Source organism: Dromaius novaehollandiae, chromosome 24, assembly GCF_036370855.1.
Source record: "Dromaius novaehollandiae isolate bDroNov1 chromosome 24, bDroNov1.hap1, whole genome shotgun sequence".
NCBI lineage: Eukaryota > Metazoa > Chordata > Aves > Casuariiformes > Dromaiidae > Dromaius > Dromaius novaehollandiae.
Genome location: NC_088121.1, coordinates 1010367 through 1029998, shown reverse-complemented (window position 1 = coordinate 1029998; position 19632 = coordinate 1010367). Strand labels below are relative to the sequence as shown.

At 54.6% G+C, this 19632-nt stretch overlaps 1 protein-coding gene across 11 annotated transcripts in view; it reads right to left on the bottom strand.

Annotated features, from left to right (window-relative positions):
• CHD5 (chromodomain helicase DNA binding protein 5) overlaps positions 1-19632 on the bottom strand; it is a 49315-nt gene that overhangs the window by 13679 nt on the left and 16004 nt on the right. For 9 of the 11 annotated variants that reach the window (XM_064525374.1, XM_064525375.1, XM_064525365.1 and 6 more), the window contains exons 7-26: positions 18942-19065; positions 16612-16778; positions 15663-15881; positions 14278-14484; positions 13978-14189; positions 11313-11444; positions 10627-10735; positions 9836-10027; positions 9540-9740; positions 8815-8952; positions 7744-7865; positions 6966-7139; positions 5847-5988; positions 5255-5386; positions 4489-4606; positions 3392-3516; positions 2115-2346; positions 1899-2024; positions 1577-1749; positions 320-494 (exon numbers count right to left, since the gene is read on the bottom strand). In XM_064525374.1, coding sequence (XP_064381444.1) covers positions 320-494; positions 1577-1749; positions 1899-2024; positions 2115-2346; positions 3392-3516; positions 4489-4606; positions 5255-5386; positions 5847-5988; positions 6966-7139; positions 7744-7865; positions 8815-8952; positions 9540-9740; positions 9836-10027; positions 10627-10735; positions 11313-11444; positions 13978-14189; positions 14278-14484; positions 15663-15881; positions 16612-16778; positions 18942-19065 — 3220 coding nt within the window. Of the gene's footprint in view, positions 1-319; positions 495-1576; positions 1750-1898; positions 2025-2114; positions 2347-3391; positions 3517-4488; positions 4607-5254; positions 5387-5846; positions 5989-6965; positions 7140-7743; positions 7866-8814; positions 8953-9539; positions 9741-9835; positions 10028-10626; positions 10736-11312; positions 11445-13977; positions 14190-14277; positions 14485-15662; positions 15882-16611; positions 16779-16971; positions 17046-18941; positions 19066-19632 lie in introns of those variants that run through there. The other 2 variants (XM_026096551.2, XM_064525370.1) reach the window with 2 other exon arrangements.

Genomic DNA, 19632 nt, shown 5'->3' with positions numbered 1-19632 from the left:
GAAAAAGATCACTTAAGTATTTTGCCCACAGACATGTTTTTTTCCTAAACCAACGCTATTTCCTGCAAAAATAGACTTTACTGACCAAAAAACAAAACAAAACAGAAACTTTGAAAATTTTCTATCCTGGAAAATTTAGGCATCTGGGAAACAGATCAGACCCATGCAGCCTACCAGACCCTGGAGAGAAACCTCAGACAAACCACATTATATTCAGCACGGTCCCTGTCCGTGCCTGCTTTTTTTGACAAGCAGACGTGCAGGGACTGCTGCCCAGCTGCGAGCCCCTCATTCAGGGGCGGAGCGGCAGAAACCGTACCTTGGTCCTCTTGCGAGGCATCGTTGTAGTTGACCTGCTTGCGAATTCTCTTCCCTTTCCCTAAGTTCCTGGCCAGATCCTCCTGCTGCTGCTCATAGTGGTGCCGCAGCAGCTTCTCCCAGTAGTCAGGGTCTACGTTCTCCTCCTGCTTGATGATCTCGCGTTCTACCTCCTCCTGCAAGAGGAAAGACAAGAGACTTGAGATCAGGTGGCCACGGACCTCCCCACATCACCCTGCTGCCTGTCCTTCCACTGCGCTCCAGGGAAAGAGGGACGGAGGGCACCGAGTCACTTGCTGGCAAGCAAGATCTTCAGACAAGCTTCGACCGCCAGCGGTTTGCTGCCTTCACCCCGCGCTACTTGTACAGACACACTTAAGATTCGGCCCCTGGGCTTCTGCCCAAAGGTACCGACCACAGTGCAACCTCCCAGCCAGACATCTGCACCCAGAAATAGCTCCTGCAACACTGCCATCCATCCTGCCCCGGAGTGCCTACGCTCGCAGCTAGGGAAAAAACCTAAAGATCTGCAGAGGCTCCCGGAATAGCAGCCTACCACCAGCCTGAGAGACAGATCAAGGAAATAAGTCAGTTAGCTGCTGGAAAAATAAGCTACAGCAGCACAGTACGTAAGAAGCACCGTGCCCGTTCCCAGACTCCAGGGGGAACTGCCCTCAGGAGGACAGAAGGACTCCATGCCGGTGGGAATACTGCATCCTGCGGTTGTGGGAATAACTAGAAGAGAGACGTCGCAAGGAAGAGACCCAAATCCACACGGTACCTATCGAAATGGATGTTTCGCACTTCTTCAGGTGCCCATGAAACCTAGCCCACCGCACCTGGGAATTCTTCGCGCATCCCTCCTCACAACAGCCCACTCTGAGGCTTTGCGGATGGCTGTGAGGCAGACACGACCTTGGACAACGAGCCTTTCTCCAGCCGCCAGGCAGAGGTCTGATCTGATGAGGCCCCATGTCAACACGTACAGAGCACAGCTTCCACTGCTGATCGCACAGGACTAAGGCAACTTTGCCGCCTCTGCCTACGGCCAGTCCCCACCAGCCCTGGGTTCCCTGGGTCCTGGACGCACTAACGCAATCCTGCCAGTCGCACTGTCACCGCTACCATCGACACAGAGCAGGGAGGAGTCCTGCCTCGCACAGAAACACTTGCAAAAACAACAGGCAAGGAGGAAGAAACGCAAACAGAGGGACATACAAAGAGATGCAATTAGAAGACATGATACTAGTCACATTACCACACCATCCTCTTCTCTCACAACATACTGGGCCACTTTAAAGGAGCTCAGATACTCGTTCATGTTCTGCAGCTCTGTGTCATCAGTCGCATCCTGGTTCCGGTCCAGAAGCTTAGAGATGGCAGCATCATCATAGTGAATCACGCTGCTGTCATCCACATCCTTATTGTCCCCTGGAGGGCAAAGCGGAGGGAAAGGAAAGGCAAATCACCGTGCTGTAGAGAGCACGAGCCACAACAGCCCACCCCCAGAGCCAGGGGAGCTCAGGGTGGAGGCAGGGCCAGGGAGGGGGGAAGTCGCACCAGCAACCGGGGTTACAAACCTGGTGGGGTGCCCCCGTGCTTTTTTTTCATGCCAGGCGTCACTGCACCGCCTTTGGTTGACAGGGTGTCAGAGAAAGGGGTGACCGCATCCGGCATGCCGATCCGCTGGCCCTGAGACACCATGCCTGGAAGTGGAAGAACACGAGACTGAGCCCTCGCAGCTCAGAGAGGGAGCTGTCCTGCTCAGAGCATCCCCAGCCCCTTCCTGACCTCACCTTCCACATCATCCTTAAAGAGCTCTTCAGTCCCAAATTTGAGGATGTCATCCAGCTCCTGCTTGGTCATGGAGCCGGACTTGGAGCCAAGCCCTGGACGGACCACCAAATGGGTGAGCATCATCTTCCTTTTGGCCACCTGAGTGATGCGCTCTTCAACAGAGGCTCGCGTCACGAAGCGGTAAATCATCACCTTCTTGTTCTGCCCAATGCGGTGAGCTCTGCTGAAGGCCTGCGGCGGAGAACGGTGCTGCTAGAGCAGCTGCCGGCGGCTGGTCCGCAGTCTGCCTCACTCCGCTCTCCAGCGAGCCGGAAGGAGCCCCTCTCCCCCGCAAGCAAGGGCGCCGATGCCACGCGCTTGGCGCAAGGCTGGGAACTGCTGCCCTCGCTGCCGAGCACGGCGCCATCCGAGCAGCCCGGGTTTCTGTTCCCTTCGGGCTGCGCTGGCAGCGCGGAGGCACCGCCACGGGCAAGGCTGAGTTCAACGTTCAGGCTGCCGCAGGGCAACAGGGAGAGAGCGGCTCCTCAGAGCCAGCCTGAGATGCTCTGAAGGAGCTCTCCTTCCCTCTCCGCTGACTGCGGGCGAGCCAGCTTCCTAATTTAGGCCTCTCTCTGAAGTGTCTGAAGGCAGGCAGCAAAGCTAGGTTCTCCCCAGGAACTCTCTGGCTGCAGATTCACCAGGCCCTAACTTCTCCTTCACTGTCCTGCACCACCATGTCCCCTTGCCTTGGCCTCAGGAAAAAGAAATGCTGGCAGAAATGGATTATAATAGCGTGTGAAACTTTGGAGAGAGGACCTTTTCCTGGTTATTCCCTCCTCTCAGCAAGGAAGCAGGGGGAGAGAGGTATTTCTTTTCACTTTTCCATTATTTTTAGGGGCACTCGATGCTCACCCACTCCAGCTGCTATTTCCCATTGATGGTCACCATTAGCTAGGGATCCACCGTGGGCTTTTGGAAGCATAAATGGAAGTTCTCCAAAAGAGGAGGGGATGCGTGGTTACGAACAAGCAGCAGGAAGAGGTGAGAACCCCATGGAAAAAGGGTCACATGCCAGACCTCTCCTGCACTGCAGACAGGCCAGAGCAACGCCAGAGGACCCAGGCCTCCTAAACAGGATCACGCCCTGTAAATACTGCAGAAAACGTCAGCAACCTGAGAGAAAAAAACCCTGATTTCGGTCTACATTTGGGATCAAGCTAGTATATAGGATGTGCAAACAGAGGGCCCAGCCAGAAAGGTACTTACTATACTGGAAGGAAAAGAAAAAGTAATAAACCTGGATGTCATTGTGGGGATTCCAGTCAGAATCATAAATAATGACTGTGTCGGCCGTAGCAAGGTTTATGCCCAGACCACCAGCGCGGGTAGAGAGGAGAAAGCAGAACTGCTGAGCGCCAGGAGCTGAGAAAGACAAACCCACAGGTGGCAAAAGGTGAGACAGAAAGGAGCTTGGCTTACTAGGAGGTGTGCAGTATTATGCTTCAGTTATACAACTGTGGGAACCATCAGTCTAGACAAGAAAGCAAGAGGCAGGGAAGGCAAGGAGTAAGAAGTACATCATTCCCTGGAAATCAGTTACTGGAGAAAATACAACTCCAGACCTGAAGGGGAAGTTCTGCAACCTATTGAGACCTTTAAAGGAAACGCATGAGTCTTTCAGACTAAGCAGCCTGTCTTTAACCCACTGAAATTTACTGTGTGACACAACTGAAAAGGCTTAATCATATGGAAAAACAACTCGGTGCTATGCTTCAGAAACTTTGGTTTAAAAACAGCCGCATAATAGCATGCAGCCCCTGCCCACGACTGCCTATTCTGTGAGCAAGCGTGGGGTTCTTCGGACACAAATGGCCTCACCCCGCAGCTGGCTGCGTGTTGCAAATCACCGCACTGCACAGAAGAGATTTAAGCCCATCCTGGAAAGTCTTTTGAGTATTTTCCCTTGCCAGCGACCACGGGAGGTACTGTAAAAACACTTCCCTCAGTCTCCCACAGCCGCGTCAGTCAGCGTCAGCAGCTCTGGAGAACAACGCAGGCTGGCTGCACTCGCAAGAGAAGAGGGCTTGGAAATGAGCTGGACTCACGGGCTTGTTCCTGCTGACACGGCTGCACTGGGCACCGCTTCCCCAGCAGGGAACCCAGGCTCAACTCCATGAGCAGGGGTAAGGGAAGGACGGGCTGCCCCGAGCGGCCCGCTCCTCCGGCAGCCAGGGACCCCGCGCTTCGCACCGTCAGGGGCACCGCGGTGAAGGACAGCGCAGGAGCCTCCCGGCTTCGCCTCCTCCCACGCGCTCACACCGGGTCCTGGGGCCGCTCAGCGCACACCGCCCGCACCCACGCGCGTGCTCGCCAAGGGGGAAGAAAAACGAGTACCATTAAACCTGTCTATGGCTTCCTGGCGCAGGCCTCCAGTGATGCCCCCGTCTATCCGCTCATACTTGTAGCCTTCGTACTCCAGGAAATCCTCCAACAAGTCCAACATCTTCGTCATCTGCAAAGGCAATCCCGGTGTGAGCGGCTCGCAGCAGCCCCGAGGAGTGGTCCATGCGGAGGTCCCTCTCCGAGCACGGCTGCCCAGGGACTCGGAGAGGCCGCTCCGAGGGAAACGCTCTTCCCGAGACACAGGAGCAGACGGATCCCGGCTCCCCCCCCACCACGTCCTCCGGGGAGCACAGAGCCGTGCGCCAGCGCTGCCCGGGCCCAGGCAGCGCCCATGCCCCCAGCCCAGGGGCACAACGTGGGGCAGGGGTCTGCTGCACGCAAGCGGCAGAAGCACTGCAGGCAAGGAGCTGCCACAGAAACACCATTTACGTGACATCCAAAGGCAGCTCGGAGGCTGCCTGGCAAACACAAGGGAATGGGAGCTGAACAGCCTCACTGAAGTGGAACGCTGTTGCTATTATCTCCTTTTTATCAATAGATTAAAAGAAGTTTTGAACATTAAGGGAACTCTCTCAGGAGAGAGCTGGAATGGAGTCCATCCATCACGATGGCCAAGAGCACTGTACTATCTGTTATACAAGCTGTCACCAACTCTTCCATCCATCTCTATCTGTACCTAATACAAAATTCTCACTTAGAGCAAAAATACCCCTTCACAACTTTTTCCGGTTCTTCATTAGCACTTCCCCTTACTCACCTGGGAGAAGATCAGCACCCTGTGGCCCCCGTCCCGTAACTTCTTCAGCATCTTTTGGAGAAGCATCAACTTTCCAGAAGATTTAACTAAAGAATTCCCATCATAGGATCCATTGGGCAGAACCGGTGCCTCCTGTGAAGCCATTCTTAGTTAGTGGAGATATTCCTCGCTGCCAGTTACTAGGAACAGTCCCACACCCTCCGAATTAGATAACAATTCAAGCATCAACTGAATGAAGCAGGATTTTGTCCCTAAGAAATTCTTCTGAGCAAGGTACGCTGTTGTGGAAAGAGGCCATAAGGAAAACTGTGCCAGAGAATGGGAGGTTTCCTCTGGTCTGCAGTAACAGACTGCAAATTCGGGAACACACTAGCCCTGGACTGCACAAGCCTCTCAGAGGGAAAAACAAACCATTAATTTCATGGAGAAATTCACATGTGTTTTCAAGACAAAATATCCGCATCAAACCACTCACGCCAAAAAACATACCTGTACCAAAGGGAGATCACGGAAACAATCCGCGCTGATGGCTGCACACACATATTCACATATTCTGAGAAACGTCTCTAAAGTGCAAATGAAGTTCACTTACCACAGCCGCCACAGGAAAGAGGTACGGATGATTACAACATTTCTTCAGATCCATCATGATGTTGAGCAATGAGACCTGGTTCCCACCACCTTTTGAATTCAAGGCTTCAAAATTTCTTGTCAGTATAAATTTGTAGTACTTCCTGCATGAACGGGGATGGGATAGACAATATCGTTAATATGGTCAGAGATGGGACCAGCATAAACAGGATGGCGCTGCATTAAATTTTACTAGTCTCAGTGAAGTTTCAAAGGGGAAATTTGGTATGGTACTTTTGAAAAGTGATGCTTCAGCATCTTCAGCTGGGGGACATGTTTTGTTCAGGTAAGGGGACATCCTGTAAGCAGGATTGACTCCGGGGATACAGCAGTCAGGAACGCTCCTGCTGCTGGATGTGAGTGGAGTCCAGCGCTACGGAACCAGGAAGAAGCAGCGTGCCTTCCCCTGCGAGTCCCCCAGTCTCCGGGGAACGTGCCGGTGAAGCTGGAAGAGCCAGCCCACAAGAAATGCACCTGAGCAAGCATCCCTTGCGGCAGCAGCACCGCAAAGCCGTGAGCCAGGGCAGGGCCTCCAGCCTCAGCCGCGATGCTCCAGACCGGCACCAGAGGAGCTCGCGGCACAGGCTGGTGCCCAGGCGCCAAAATGCTCCTCTCGCTCCACTGCCACCAGCACACCCTCCGAAGCGCTGGGTACAAAACCGGCACTTTCCTCCAGGGCAGAGCTGGAGCCTGCAGCATAAACAACGCTGTTTTAGCGCTCCCAAGATCACAAGTAGCAGGAGGCGGTTTTGGCCTCGATATTTTCTCTGTGCCCCAGAACCGGTAAGGGTGATGCAGCCAGGCTGCCGTGCATCAAATGCTTCCTGCTGAGCATCCAGGACTGCGTGGAGCCCAGTTTAACACGGCTGAATGCGCTACGGTGGACTCCCTGGTGACACATAAAGCACTTCAGCTCTTCCCGTGGCAGATCCGAGAACAGAGAGATTTCTCTGACCTATCGAACCCCACCGACGCCTCACTGTGCCGCAGACAGATGAAGTAATGCGAAGGAAGCCAGCCACGCTGCGCCTCTGCGCTCCCAGGGGAGCCAGCCACAGGCTGCTGCGACGTAATCACTTACTTCTGCATCTGGCTAAGCTCCACTCTCACGATCAGCTCAGTCTTGGCTGGCATGTTCTTGAACACATCTGCCTTGAGCCGCCGCAGCATGTGGGGACCCAGCAGATCATGGAGCTTTTTGATCTGGTCCTCCTTGGAGATGTCTGCAAACTCCTCCAGGAATCCCTCCAGGTTACTGTGAAAGCAGCCAGAACCACCCAGTGCTGAGTTATAACGGGACACGCAAGAGTAAAGACATTTGTTTCTTTATGACTTAAACTCAGGAAAAGAGCTCTTACGGCATACGACGGGGTAAAACTCCCACGCCCATATCTGAGTGAGCTAAAGCCAGACTGAGGAGCTGTGCTGATTGCTAAGGGAGAATTCACACTAAATGCACTAATACGAAGCCTGAACAAGTTCCCCAGAGTACCACTGTCCCCTAAGACAGAGGGAAAGAGCAAGCTAGATTTCAGTCCCTCACTCACAAATCCACTGACTAATTGTAAGGCAATATCTACTCACAGGGCCCAAAAAGAAGTATTCGATGTGAATAAAATTTGGATTTACATAAAACGCCCATGTAGCTGTTATGGCAAACCATTGGGACTATGTGCTCAGCCATCTACCTGCCAGTGCAGATTGGTGACATTTGCACAGCAAAATAGCTGGATCCAGGCATTACCAAACAGATGGAGCCCTGCTGAACTGAAAAATCTCTACTTAGCAGCTCTGCTGGCCAAACAGGCAGCATGTCCTTGCTGCTCTCCCTTTTCAAGGGGAGAACTGGTGCAACTTACTTAAACCTCTCTGGAGTCAGGAAATTGAGCAGGTGGAAGAGCTCTTCCAAGTTGTTCTGGAGTGGAGTCCCCGTGAGCAGCAGCTTGTAATCGATTTTGTAGCTATTTAGTACTCTAAAGAACTTGGAAAAAGAAATCAAGTTAGATGAAAAGAGCTCAGGGGAACTAACTAGACACCAGGGAATTCTTGGTGCTGCAGATTTCAAGCACAGAGACACCGGAGCGCTCTCTCCTCCCCGCTGGGCACGCAGAGCCAGACCACAGCTTGCATGTCCCAATCTCAGCCATCTGCATCGAGCGCTGCCTGCAATCCTGAACACCCCGGCTCTAATCACCTGGCCCTTTCTGTGCTAGGGGCCACGTGAAGGTCTCGGAGGGTCTCCGCACCGACAGCACCCAGGAGTACACCCAGCCTCAGGTAAGACAAAGAATGAGAGGGAGCGATTCATTTTCATGAGAGCCCAAAGGACTTCTCAGCTACTCAGCAGCGACCACTGAAGAAACCAGAGGGCATATCCCCCCAGGAACAGCCTCTCTCTAACATTAGAACTACTCTGGGATCTATTATCTTTTATTGTCATTACGCACCAGCTCTGAAAAAGCAAGTTTCTTTCTTTTTTTTGAGAAAAAGCAAAATGCAAAGCTCCATTATGCATTCTACTTAGAAATCAGTGATGGGTTCTCCCCTTCTTTTAAAACAACCACCCCTGCATCTTTCCCACGCAGAGCTGGAGCAAGAAATAAGACATACGGAACTCCTGACTAGATCGGACATCACTTTCCTCCTTGTTTCCCGAACCCGCCTTGCTGCAGGGTAGTGAGCAGAGGTTTAGCCTGCTGCCTGGATGACTAGCCAGGCTGCCACCTCCTTCCCAACTGCAAGATTTTTAATGCCAGAGAATGTAAAAGGCAGCAATCCTGCAGAAATGAGGGTGCCAAGCAGAGCCTGTGCAAGGGGAGGATGTCTTTTGATTCCCAGAGAGAAAAGAACGGAGCAACAGATTGGCTGTGTTTGTGGTACCGGCTGCACTAGTGTGCTGGGGGAATTGCTCACAAGTATCTGCCACCTACTTTGGACTGGTTGTTCTTCAGCCTGTGCGCTTCATCCACCACCAGACAGGCCCACTCTATCGAGCCCAGCACTGCCTGATCAATAGTGATCAGCTCATAGGACGTGAGCAGCACATGGAACTTGATCTGGGCTTCCTTCTAGACGAACAGAGGAAGAGAAAACGCAGGATAACGGCGAGCATGCAACGGGACAGCCCCCGCCTCTGGTGCTGCTGTAGGTGACACCTATTCTGACACGGGGAGAAAAACGGGGGGCTGCTTGCACTGTGCTGCGCAACGCCAGCAAGCGGGGTCTAGAAACAAATCATGCCCGCAGAAAATCTGCATCCTTCTGAATATTCAAATGAAGTAAGGGACTACATAAGCAGAAAAGGGTCAGGCAAAAATCTTTTAAGCACATCATAAATCTCCTCCGCTTGTAAACAGTATCAGCTTCTCTTTTTGGAAAACAGCTGATTAGGAATCCAACAAACCTCTCTCTCTCTGGGTCAAATTCTGCTCCAAGTCCACCAGTATAAATGCTGAATTGCTTTGATGGATTTGGGGAGCTGCATCAGTTTGAGACTGCAGCAAAGTGCAAACATTTTCCTTCCATCCATACTGTCTTCTCCCTTCCTCACCGCTCCTCTGAGCCCTGGGCTAGCCAGGTCATCCCTTCTAGCATTTTTCTCCCCTTCTTATTTCCTGTTAGAACCAGCGGGGTATGGTACAGACTGAGCTCATACCTTCATCCGGAAGACCTTCTTTCCGCTCCGGATGGCATTGTCTTCAAAAGAGAACTCGTTTTCCCTGATGACTGACCGACTTTCTTTGTCCCCCGTGTAGGTGACGACGTAGAAGTCGGGCGCCCACATCTCAAACTCGCGCTCCCAGTTGATGATGGTGGAGAGAGGGGCACTGACCAGATACGGCCCTTTCGAGTGGCCCTGCTCAGGAAGACAAAGTCCAAGCCAGCTGCTGTTAGTGCTGCGCCCGAAGGCTGAGCAGCTCACAGCCACCTCGGGGAGTGCTGGACGCTCACCTCCTTGTACAGGGAATACAAGAACACGATAGTCTGCACGGTCTTCCCCAGCCCCATCTCATCAGCCAGGATTGTATCAGTCCCTTGGGCCCAGGAAAATCTCAGCCAGTTTAGCCCTTCCAGCTGGTAAGGATGGAGCGTGCCTCCGGTGGCATCGATGTACCACGGCTGTTTGTCAAACTTAACCGTAGGCTGAAGGAAAAGACACGCGATGCAAAGCAGTGAGAACCAACTCCCCCTCCTTTGAGCCAAGCACTTCCCTCTCTAGAACTTTGACACAGAACAGTCCCAAAAGAGATGCAAACGCAGTCCACACCACAGCCCTGCTGCTCAGGGCTGCGGGGCCCCGCACGCGGTGCTTTGCTGTGTGCCACCAAAGTACCCAGGAAGGGGTAGCAGCCACCCTCGACCAGCTGTGAAGACAAGAGAGTCGCCTTGCAGCCTCCTCCTCTCCATTCTTTTCCCACACTGAGAAAATCTGGAAGGGGCTGCCCAGGCCCCCACCGCCCAAGTCCAACTCTCCATCTGCATGCAAGACACGCACGTTTGGGAAAAAGAGACCCCAGACACGCTCCTTCAGAACGCTCCTCTTGCACTTAAAGAATGGCTCCACAATACAGACTGCGTTATCCCCTGCCTGTGCACAGGATGAAACCGCTCCAGAGTTCGGGATGAAAAAGGCAGTCTCTCTGAAGGAGCCAGGGGAGAAAAACGTACCAGGATGGAGGGCCCAGACAGACCTCCCTTTCCCCGGGCCCACACTCTGTGCTGCGCCTGCCGTTCCCACTTACATCAACAATAGGAGTTTCTGGGGGCTTCTCTAGCTTCTCCTCTTTCAGCTTTTTTCCTTTCTTGTTCAGCTTCTTTGGAGGGCGCGTGTCTTCCCCCAGCATCAGCTCCCTGGAACAGCGGGTGCAGATCAGGAAAAGGCAGAGACATGCCTCTCCCAGCCCAAGCCAAGGTCAGAAATGCCTGTCAAAATCCATCACCCTTTTCTCCTCAGCAGCTTTTCTCACCCAGTTACCACTGGGACGCATGGGGTATTAGTGATCCCCTTCCAACAGTCTGCGTGACGTCATCCCAAATGAAGGATAACAATTTCCTCAAAATATTGTGTTTTTCCCCTAAAACAGACAGACCCCAGCAACACGGAACCTCTCTGAAGTGCAGTGACACGGTGCATATTAGTAACAGTATAAACACAGGCGAAGGGGAGCATAGGCTGGCAAGCAACAGGCAGACAGGACTACGAAGCAGCCTTGAAATGGTGGGGGATTTCACGAGAGCCCTTCCCAAAGCCCGATTTCCAGAAAGTGCTCAGCAACGGCCTCAGAAAAGCGGCCCCTGCAAGTGGTTCCAGCGCATTCAAAAACGGGGGCACCTCGAAATCACTGCTCATGTAGAAAGCCTCAACAGGCTGCTACGGCGCTGCCCGGCTCTCCCGGCACCGCAATCCTGCTGCCCAGCTGGCTCCTACCTGTGATTCCAGTAGAGCTGTTTGAGGTTTTCGTAGTAGGGGATGTCTATGTCATCGATCTCCCAGGTGCACTGGTCGTAGGGCAGGTCTTTCCACTTGATCAGGTAATGGATGTCTCCCTTTTTATCAAAGCTAGAAGGCACAACACAAAGCATATCACTGAAAAGACAAAACGCAATAAATACAGTCTGAGCCAGTGGTTCACCATACTGGCACGCTGCTCAGCAAGGGGACCGTCTCCCTGGCGACACAGCTTCCTCTCGCTCTAAAGTGAGCCCCGAGCCTTCAAAGCTTGCAAGACACTAATGGAAATCCCTCGAGATGAAGAATCCTACACACAACACAACCTGAAATGCTAATGCTCCAACTGCTGTCTCAAAAAAGCAGGAGATTCACATGTGAGCCTGCTGAAAAAACAGACGTGCGTGACACCTCTTTCTCTCATGCTCAGCCAGCTACGTTCACATATAAACGTTCACATATAAACAGTGACTGCTGCCAACAACGGGGCGGAGGCAGCATGTCAGAAGGTAGCAAATCCAGGAGCATCCCTCTGTGAGAGCATGGCGGCTTCTTCAGCCAGAGATCTCACCCCAGCCAGGTAAACAGCTAGCCATAACCTGCTTCCATGAAACTGGACACTTCACCCTCCTCTGCTTTTACCTACATATAATGACACCCAGGCAGAGCTAGAACATCAAGAAAGAATGGGAGAAAAGAGCAGAATCAGTTAAATGCTTTTAAATTCAAAGGACAGCTATCAGACAGGATGGCAAGCAACACGCTTCATCCACAAACAAGGAGCCAGGCCAGTGATCACTGCAGTCAAACAGCCGGGCTGGGAGGACACTCAAAGCTTCAGAGAACACTGCACAAACACCTGGGGAACAGCTCTGCTCTAGGAAGTCTTTCCTATCTCCCTTGATAAGGAAACAGTCCCTGCCCTGATGAACAAGTGTTTATAGCTGCACTTTGCTCTCTACTTTACACATTTATTAATCCCATATTGGCATTGGGAACGGTTGTTGTTTATCGCATGTAAAGGTATTTCCGTGGATTAAGCTTTAAAGGCTGCTCTTCCACTTCACCGAAAAACCTTGTGTCCTGTTTTATGGGACTGGATGAATACCAGAGCTCTGTCTGTTTTTTCTGCAGTATTTACTGCTCTTTGAAGTTTTGGTTACGCTGAAAAATGAACAAACACACTAGGGTCTGATTATTTACATCTGGGGAACAAAATCTTACCTTATTAGTAGACAATGTAAAGCTGGCACGGAAATTAGCCAGACAACTTTGGTTTTTGTCAATCACCCTTCAAGCACTGCTGCTACGCGAGGCGTGGAAATTGAACAAAAAAGGTGTCTGTAGCTGCTTGGTGTAAAAAAAATATATGCACAGCAGAGTTCATACGCAGCGTATTTCTTCCACGGGAAAAAAATGCAAATGTCAAGGCTGCATAACTGAAAAAGGCATTTGTTCAAATTCTTCTCTTTGGGCACAGTTCTTATGAGTACTAGGGGGAGTGAAGTGAGCATCACCCACCTCCTGGGTGCACATAATACTCAAATTGCTGCTGATACCTCTCATTTGAGTGAAGGTGGGATGCATGGTTTCTGAGAGGAATAAACGGCATATACAGAAATGGACTGGCGTCTGAGAGTAGTTTGGGTGAGTAATAGCAGCTGCAGGATGCAATCGATGAAAGAAAGACTGATCATTAGGTCACAGCAGAAATTTATGGAAATATTAGACTGTATCAGGGAGCCAAATAATGCATGTGGGAAGAGTTTAACAACCCTACGCATCTACCTTTTGTTCACTTTTTCTTACTTAACTCTTTTACTATCTCTGTTTTTAATGTGCAATGTAACAGAAACAAAAAAAATGCATCAATTCACTTCTGGCCTTGGTTTCACCTTGGGAGCAGGCATCCAAGGCGATAGCGGCCTTGAAACAAGCCAGCAGTTAAAACCAAACAAAAAGCACCCCACAACTCTAAAAGACCGAGAAGGCAATGCTGCAGAAGGATGACATTAGCTTTCCAGCCCCGGGGGGGAGAACCCAGCCAAGCTCCTATCTCGCAGGAACAGGCTGGCGTCTCAGGACGCTCCCCAGGAGACCCAGGGCACTGTCTCAGGACAGAGAGCAAGCGTGCGTGAGCCCAACGTGTGCAACCTTCCCTGCCGACGCCGCAGCCCCTGAGCGGCAGCGGGGGACGAGCCTGGGGGCCCCTGCGCTCTGGACGTGTGACGTTCAAGACTGGAACAACCCAGGCAGCAAATGTCAGCTGCTCTGCACGTGCGGCCTCAGCAGAAACACACCTAACTACTGCTGAATTATTCGCTGCCACATGCTTGGCCTGACACAGGAATCCTGGAGCCGGCAGTGTCGTGAGGTGTCCCAGAAGCCCAACTAACCACCTAAACCACCCAGTGTAAAGGCCGTGCAAGAATGGAAAAGCAGCACAGAGGACAGGCTCGCTGCTCGGAGCCTCATTTGCAAGACTTGCACAGGGCCGGGGGAGCAGGGCAGGTTTCATCCTTGCCCTTTCTTTCCCTGGATTTCAACGACATCACCCAGTGCCAACACCACCGGGGCTGAGGGACCCCGGCACGCACCTTTCCTGCGGCCCGCTCACACGTCTAGCCGCACCGGTTCCTCTCACCTGTGGTTCAGGATGCGGTGGATCATCATCCACTCGGGCTTGATGCCGTAGCGGTAGAACCGCTCCTCCATCTTGGCATACTGCGGATCTTTGTTCTTCCGCTTCTCCCTCTGGCTGTCCTCGTCCCCAGAGCCATAGTCGAAGGCCGGCGGCTCGTCCATGTCGTTCTTCCTTTGGTAGTTGCGGTACATCACAGTGTGGTAGAGCTCCAGCTGCAGCAGCACAGAGCCCCGGTCACCCCTCGGGCCGCCCCGCAAGGGGCCGCGGCGCGGGGCGCGACGAGGCGGCCGCCTCACTCACCTGCAGCTCCTTGACCCAGGAGCAGTGCCAGTAGGAGAGCCCTGCCCACTTGACAAAGAACTCGCGCTCCGGGATGCCCTCCAGCGCCTTGGGCGGCGGGACGGCCAGCTCGGCGTCCGGCAGCGGCAGCACAGACGGCAGCGGGGCAGGCGGCTCCTTCCAGGTCCAGTGCAGGATGCGTTGCACTTTGCCCTTTAGGGGAGGGCACTGAGGATGAAGAGGTAAATACGCAAGGGCGCGGAGTTTAGCACGAGCCCCGTCTGCTTCGCATCCCCTCCCCTGCTCCCCCCCTTCAGCCACAGACCCACAGCGTCCCACTGCCGTGCCGCACAGCACGTCACGCCCAACGCCCTGTTAGGCAGGTTCTGACACCCCAACGCCTGGAGCACCAAGCAGGCAGGACGCGGGGCCCCGGCCCGGCGTGGCAGGCGGTCTGCGGGGGCAAAGTGCAGGGCTGGAAGGCAGAAAGGATCTTGCGAAGTCGAGCAGGCTGGAGCCATCCGGAGATGGCAGGGAGCGCGCTGCCAGGGCTACAGAGCACGCGCTGCTAGAGCCTGTGCCGAGAACTGGCTCTAGAGGGAAATCCCAGGGAGCAGAGAGGAACAGTGGATTCACTGCCGGCCAAACCGAACCCAAGAGCGACAAACTGGATGACTTGAACAATCGCAGAGCCAGAGCGTGTTTAACGCACCCCGGAAAGAGTCACCTCCCTTAGGCACAAGCAAAACGCTACCCAGCTCCCATTTACTATTTCTAACGAGGCAGACAGAAACAAGGTGGCGAGGGCAGGAAGAAGCGCATGGGTGGGTGAAGGCCGGCTGGTGCAAGCGTGCCCGAGAAGGAGGCCCGTGATGCTGCTGCACCCCCACTGGGGACAGGCCTTGCCACCAGGGCAGACTGCGACATAATAAATGTTTCATTATTCCCACATTTAATTCCCCAGTGCAGCTCAAGGCCCCACAAATCATGCCTGCCTCTGCAGCAAGCCTGCCTCAGGTGGAAAGTCCCTCTGCACAGGACATGCATCAAACGGGACTTGACATCCAATCTAAAAACCGGCAGGGAAATCGCCAGTAACGCGCGTGAGGCAGACTGCGCGGGCGGCAGAGCTGCCCGGAGACAGGCAGGGCCCTCGAACGGGCAGCGATGCCCTTCCCGGGGTGGATGTTTGCAGCAGAGGGCAGAGGACACCAGCCCGCAGCAGGGGCAAGGGCAGCAGGCACGTCAGTGGCAGGAGAGTGCCCAGAGCAGGGGCGGGCAGGCGGCCGAGGCCCGCAGAGCCCGGCTGCGGCAGCACCGGGGAGACCCTGGGACTGGCTAAGCCTCAGCCCGGAGCCGGGTGGGTGCGGGAGCAGGACGGGGTGACGAATGCTGGTAACACTCACTGTACAGCGCGGGCAGAGCCATTCACCGTTTGGTATTTCCGGCAGCGGGGGGTTCAGGCAGTGCAGGTGGTAGGAGGACGGGCACGTGTCGCAGCACAGCAGCTCGCCTCCATCCTTACAGACACGGCAGAATTCCATGTGGTCATCTTCCTCCTCTTCAGCACCTTCCTCTTCCTCCTCCTCCTCCTCCTTCGGCTCCCACTGGATCCCCTCCTTCTCCTGGGGAAGCCCATCCAGCACAACACTGAGGGTTTATGTCGACGGCCTGCCTGCACCCAAGGAGCGGCAGCCGCGTGCGGGGGCTCCCCCCCGGGGAGCCGTGCTCCGGGCCTCGCACCCCGAGCCCTGCTCTGCCAGGGCCCCACCGGCGCAGGCACCCTGACGACGGCCGGGGTGATGCTCCAGCTCTGCCGGGGTGCAGCACCCATCCGGGCAGGCAGCACTTCAACGAGTCTAAGGCTCTGCAAGCAACGAAGCTCACGAACAGCTTCCTCTACCCATCTAATTCCCCACGGCGCGGCCTGACACGTGGCCTCAGGTAGGGATCGCAAGGCGACACCAATGAACACAGCTCTTGCTGCAGCGCTGTGATCTGGTTGCAAAGAAATGACAATTCCGCGTGGCACGAGAAGCGGGAGAAAGGAAACCGCCGAGCCCCAGGTTCTGAAGGAAGGTCCCGAGGAAGGCTATCGGCAGTATGAACAGCTCCCCGTCCCACAAGGCCTGGAGCCCTGCAGCGCCCCTGCGCAGCCCGCTCTGCGCAAGCTGTTGTTTTACAGGAAGCCACGGCTACAGAGGCGAAGGGAAGATGGTGACGTGCGCCTCTGAACTAGTTTAAGAGCCTTGCCACAGCTCTGAGCGGTCTCTTGATGTCACCCAAGAGACGTTTCACTGCCGCTCCCCCCGCCACCACAGCAGCCAAGCCCTGCCGGGCACCCCAGGCACTCACGCAGTGTGGGCAGCTCCACTTGCCCTCGGGGGCCTTCTCCAGCTCGGGGTCCAGGCAGACGAGGTGGTACGCGCGAGGACACGTGTCGCAGAGGATGATCTCCCCTCCCTGCTGGCACACCTCGCAGTAGTCCTGGTGGTCCGTCTCGTAGCCATCCCCTTCTTCAACTAGAAGCAAGGGACACACACACAGTCAGCGGGACAGCAGCTGCCTGCTCTCCCGGGAGGGAACGGGACAATTGCTCCTCTACGTTATAGCTAAGGAAACAAGGAAAACATTTCATCTCAGTCCCCGTCTGTTACGTCCCCCTACCTCTCTGTCCCTCAGCATCACAGTTCTTTGCACACAGCATCATCTCACCTCTGTCTCTCTTTCTCTCTCCACACTGTATCATCCTTTGGTTCCTTCAGGCTCTCAATGGAGAATGCCAGAACCTGGAGAGGTTGCAAGGGAGGCCAGTCAGAGAAACCTCCACAGATACCAGCACCACCAACTGCAAACGTACCATGCAACAACAACACAGCTGAGGAGGACCCTTCCTCCTGGGACTACTCTGGTCCTCCTGGGTGCTCACTAGGCGCAGAGGCAGGAGCTCACTCAACTCAGGGCAGAAGGAAAGATGGAGGGGAAGGACACCTCGGAAGCGTGGGCGAGGCTCTTCCCAGTTCCCAACTCCGCCAGAAACTCCCTGGACAAACACCTGCGCTTCCGCTCCTCCAGCACAGGCAGTGGAGAGCAGTCCGTCTGTCCTGCCGCGGGAGGACAGTCTGACCCGTCCAGCCTGCAGCATCCCTGGTGCAGGGACTGTTGAGAGGCAGCACGAGGTCCCCGGATCAGTTAGAGCCGCCGTGCACTGCGGTTGTACACTGAGGAACCAGAAGGCAAAGCCATGCCCTTTGCACACGCGGTGCTAAGCCCGACAGCCGGCCCTGCCTCACATGCTCGACCCGACCTAAGACTACGAGCCTCGCGCGCTGCAGGGCAGACGGTCCCATTTCACATCCTAACTGTCCCCAAGCCCAGAAGCTGCCCTTTGATTTCTCAGAAGCAAAAACCCGTCGGTAAAGGCAACAAGAAAAAGAAGATTCCCGAATCTTAAGCCTCTTGTGCCCAACAAGGACCTAAGCTAGAACGGCAAGCGGCTGTCCTGCAGCAGCGCAGGCGGCAGAGAGCACAGAGAGCACCACGAGGCCGGGCCTGCCCCGGAGCAGCGGGCCGCCGATGGAACGGGCAGCCGAGCTGCCGCACCCGTCTAGGGCCCAGGGCGGGAAGCCGGGCAGCGTTACAGCAGACCCTGGCAGTCTCCGCTCGTGAACGGAAGAGGAGCAGAATCGAGGGCAGCTCAGCGCAAAGGGACTTCTCGCCACAGCAACGAAGAGAAAGAAGTGCCGTTAAACAAAATTAACTGCAAAGCCCTCCGCAAGTGAAGAAATGAAGGAATACGCACACGACTGTTGCCACACAGCCACTCAAAGACCTTGCCAGACGCTTTTCATTGCTCTTCACGTGCCTTCCTATTCCTATGCCGTTATCACAGACCATCTACCTGCCCAGTGCCTCACCGCACTTCTCACATAGACAAAAATAAGTCCACCTTCTTACATTTTCTCGCTCACGCCCTGGCCTACTCCACTAGGATCTTGCCAAAACCTATGTTTCTTCATGGGCTGTTCCTGTGAACATCACTTCCCTTGAAAGACTTGTAAATTCTGGAACTTTGCTGCCATAGGACAAATTCTGGTGGGACACACATGCAGCCCTAGGCAGGTACCAGCTGCCCACGCCGGCCTGGGACGCGAGCTGGTGCCCAAGGCGCACAGTTTCCTAGGGTGGGCACGGGCCTCAGGCTGCACACACACACCGGGATGGGGAAGGCTGCTTCTCCGTGCCGTGGCACCGCACCGAGGCAGGTCTCTGCAGCAACTTCTCTCCTGGAGCAACGCGAGGTCAAGACACAGACCAGGTTCAAGGGGAGGCGAGCCCCGGAGGGCGGCTGGTAACTGGAGAGAAGACTGGAGGGAAGGACGACGTGGGCCGGCAGAAAGGCCCCGAGGCCAGGCTCCTCCTTCGCCAGCACCCCCAGCACCGGAGCTGAGCCGGGCCCGACGGCGGGATCTGCTCGCTGCCGCCTCCTAGGCACGACCCCGCCAGCAGCGGAGCTCGGACACCAAGGAATCACCTCTCGTCCCGCACACACGGCCAAGCACAAGCACACCTCCTCCCACCGAGCCAGTGCCGGGCACTGCTTGGAGCTGCCGAGACCACGAGAGCGCGCATCTGAGGAGGGAAATCCGAGCAGAAGAGGAACAGAGTATAAAGGAATGGCCTACTCCTCTTTTTCTTTCTCCTCCTCTTTCCTCTCTTCCCCAGGCCCGCCGAGCATTCGGAGCGCACTGAGGAGCTGTTGATGCTGGCGCTGTCAAAGTCGGACTCTTCCCGTTCTTCCTCTTCGCTCTGCAGAGGGGAGAATCAAACCACACACAGTCTAAGTGAGCAAAGCACCAGCGACGTGCAGAAAACCGCACGGGATCACCAAGCGGGGCTGAGCTCCTCAGGGCACGCTCGAGAGAAACGCTGTACGGTTTCCACGTGAACTGAGGAGCTGCTGCCTCGGGGATGCCGACGGTGCTATCACACCCCTAGCACCGAAAGACTGGGGTCACAAGAGTAAATCACGAAGCGTTAGGAAGCAGGTAAATCTTCTGTATCAGATCAATGTCCCTGCCACGCAATCAATCAGCACAGGCCTGCACTAGAGCTAAAATCTGAAGACAATTATTTCGCATTGCTCAGCACAGCACAGAGGCAGCTAGCCCAATTCAGCAGCACCATCGCAGTACAATCGCTGAGCAAATCTCAGAGCGCATTTAAAATGTGTGAATCAGTATGTCAAGTCTCCGCTCTGCTTATCTGACCAGAGGTGGGCTCTGGGTTTCCCCTGCAGTCTGTCATCCTTGCTAGCACACAGACATCTTATCGCGCAGCTGGCCGGGTACTTCCAGAAAGGCTCAGCCTCTCTCA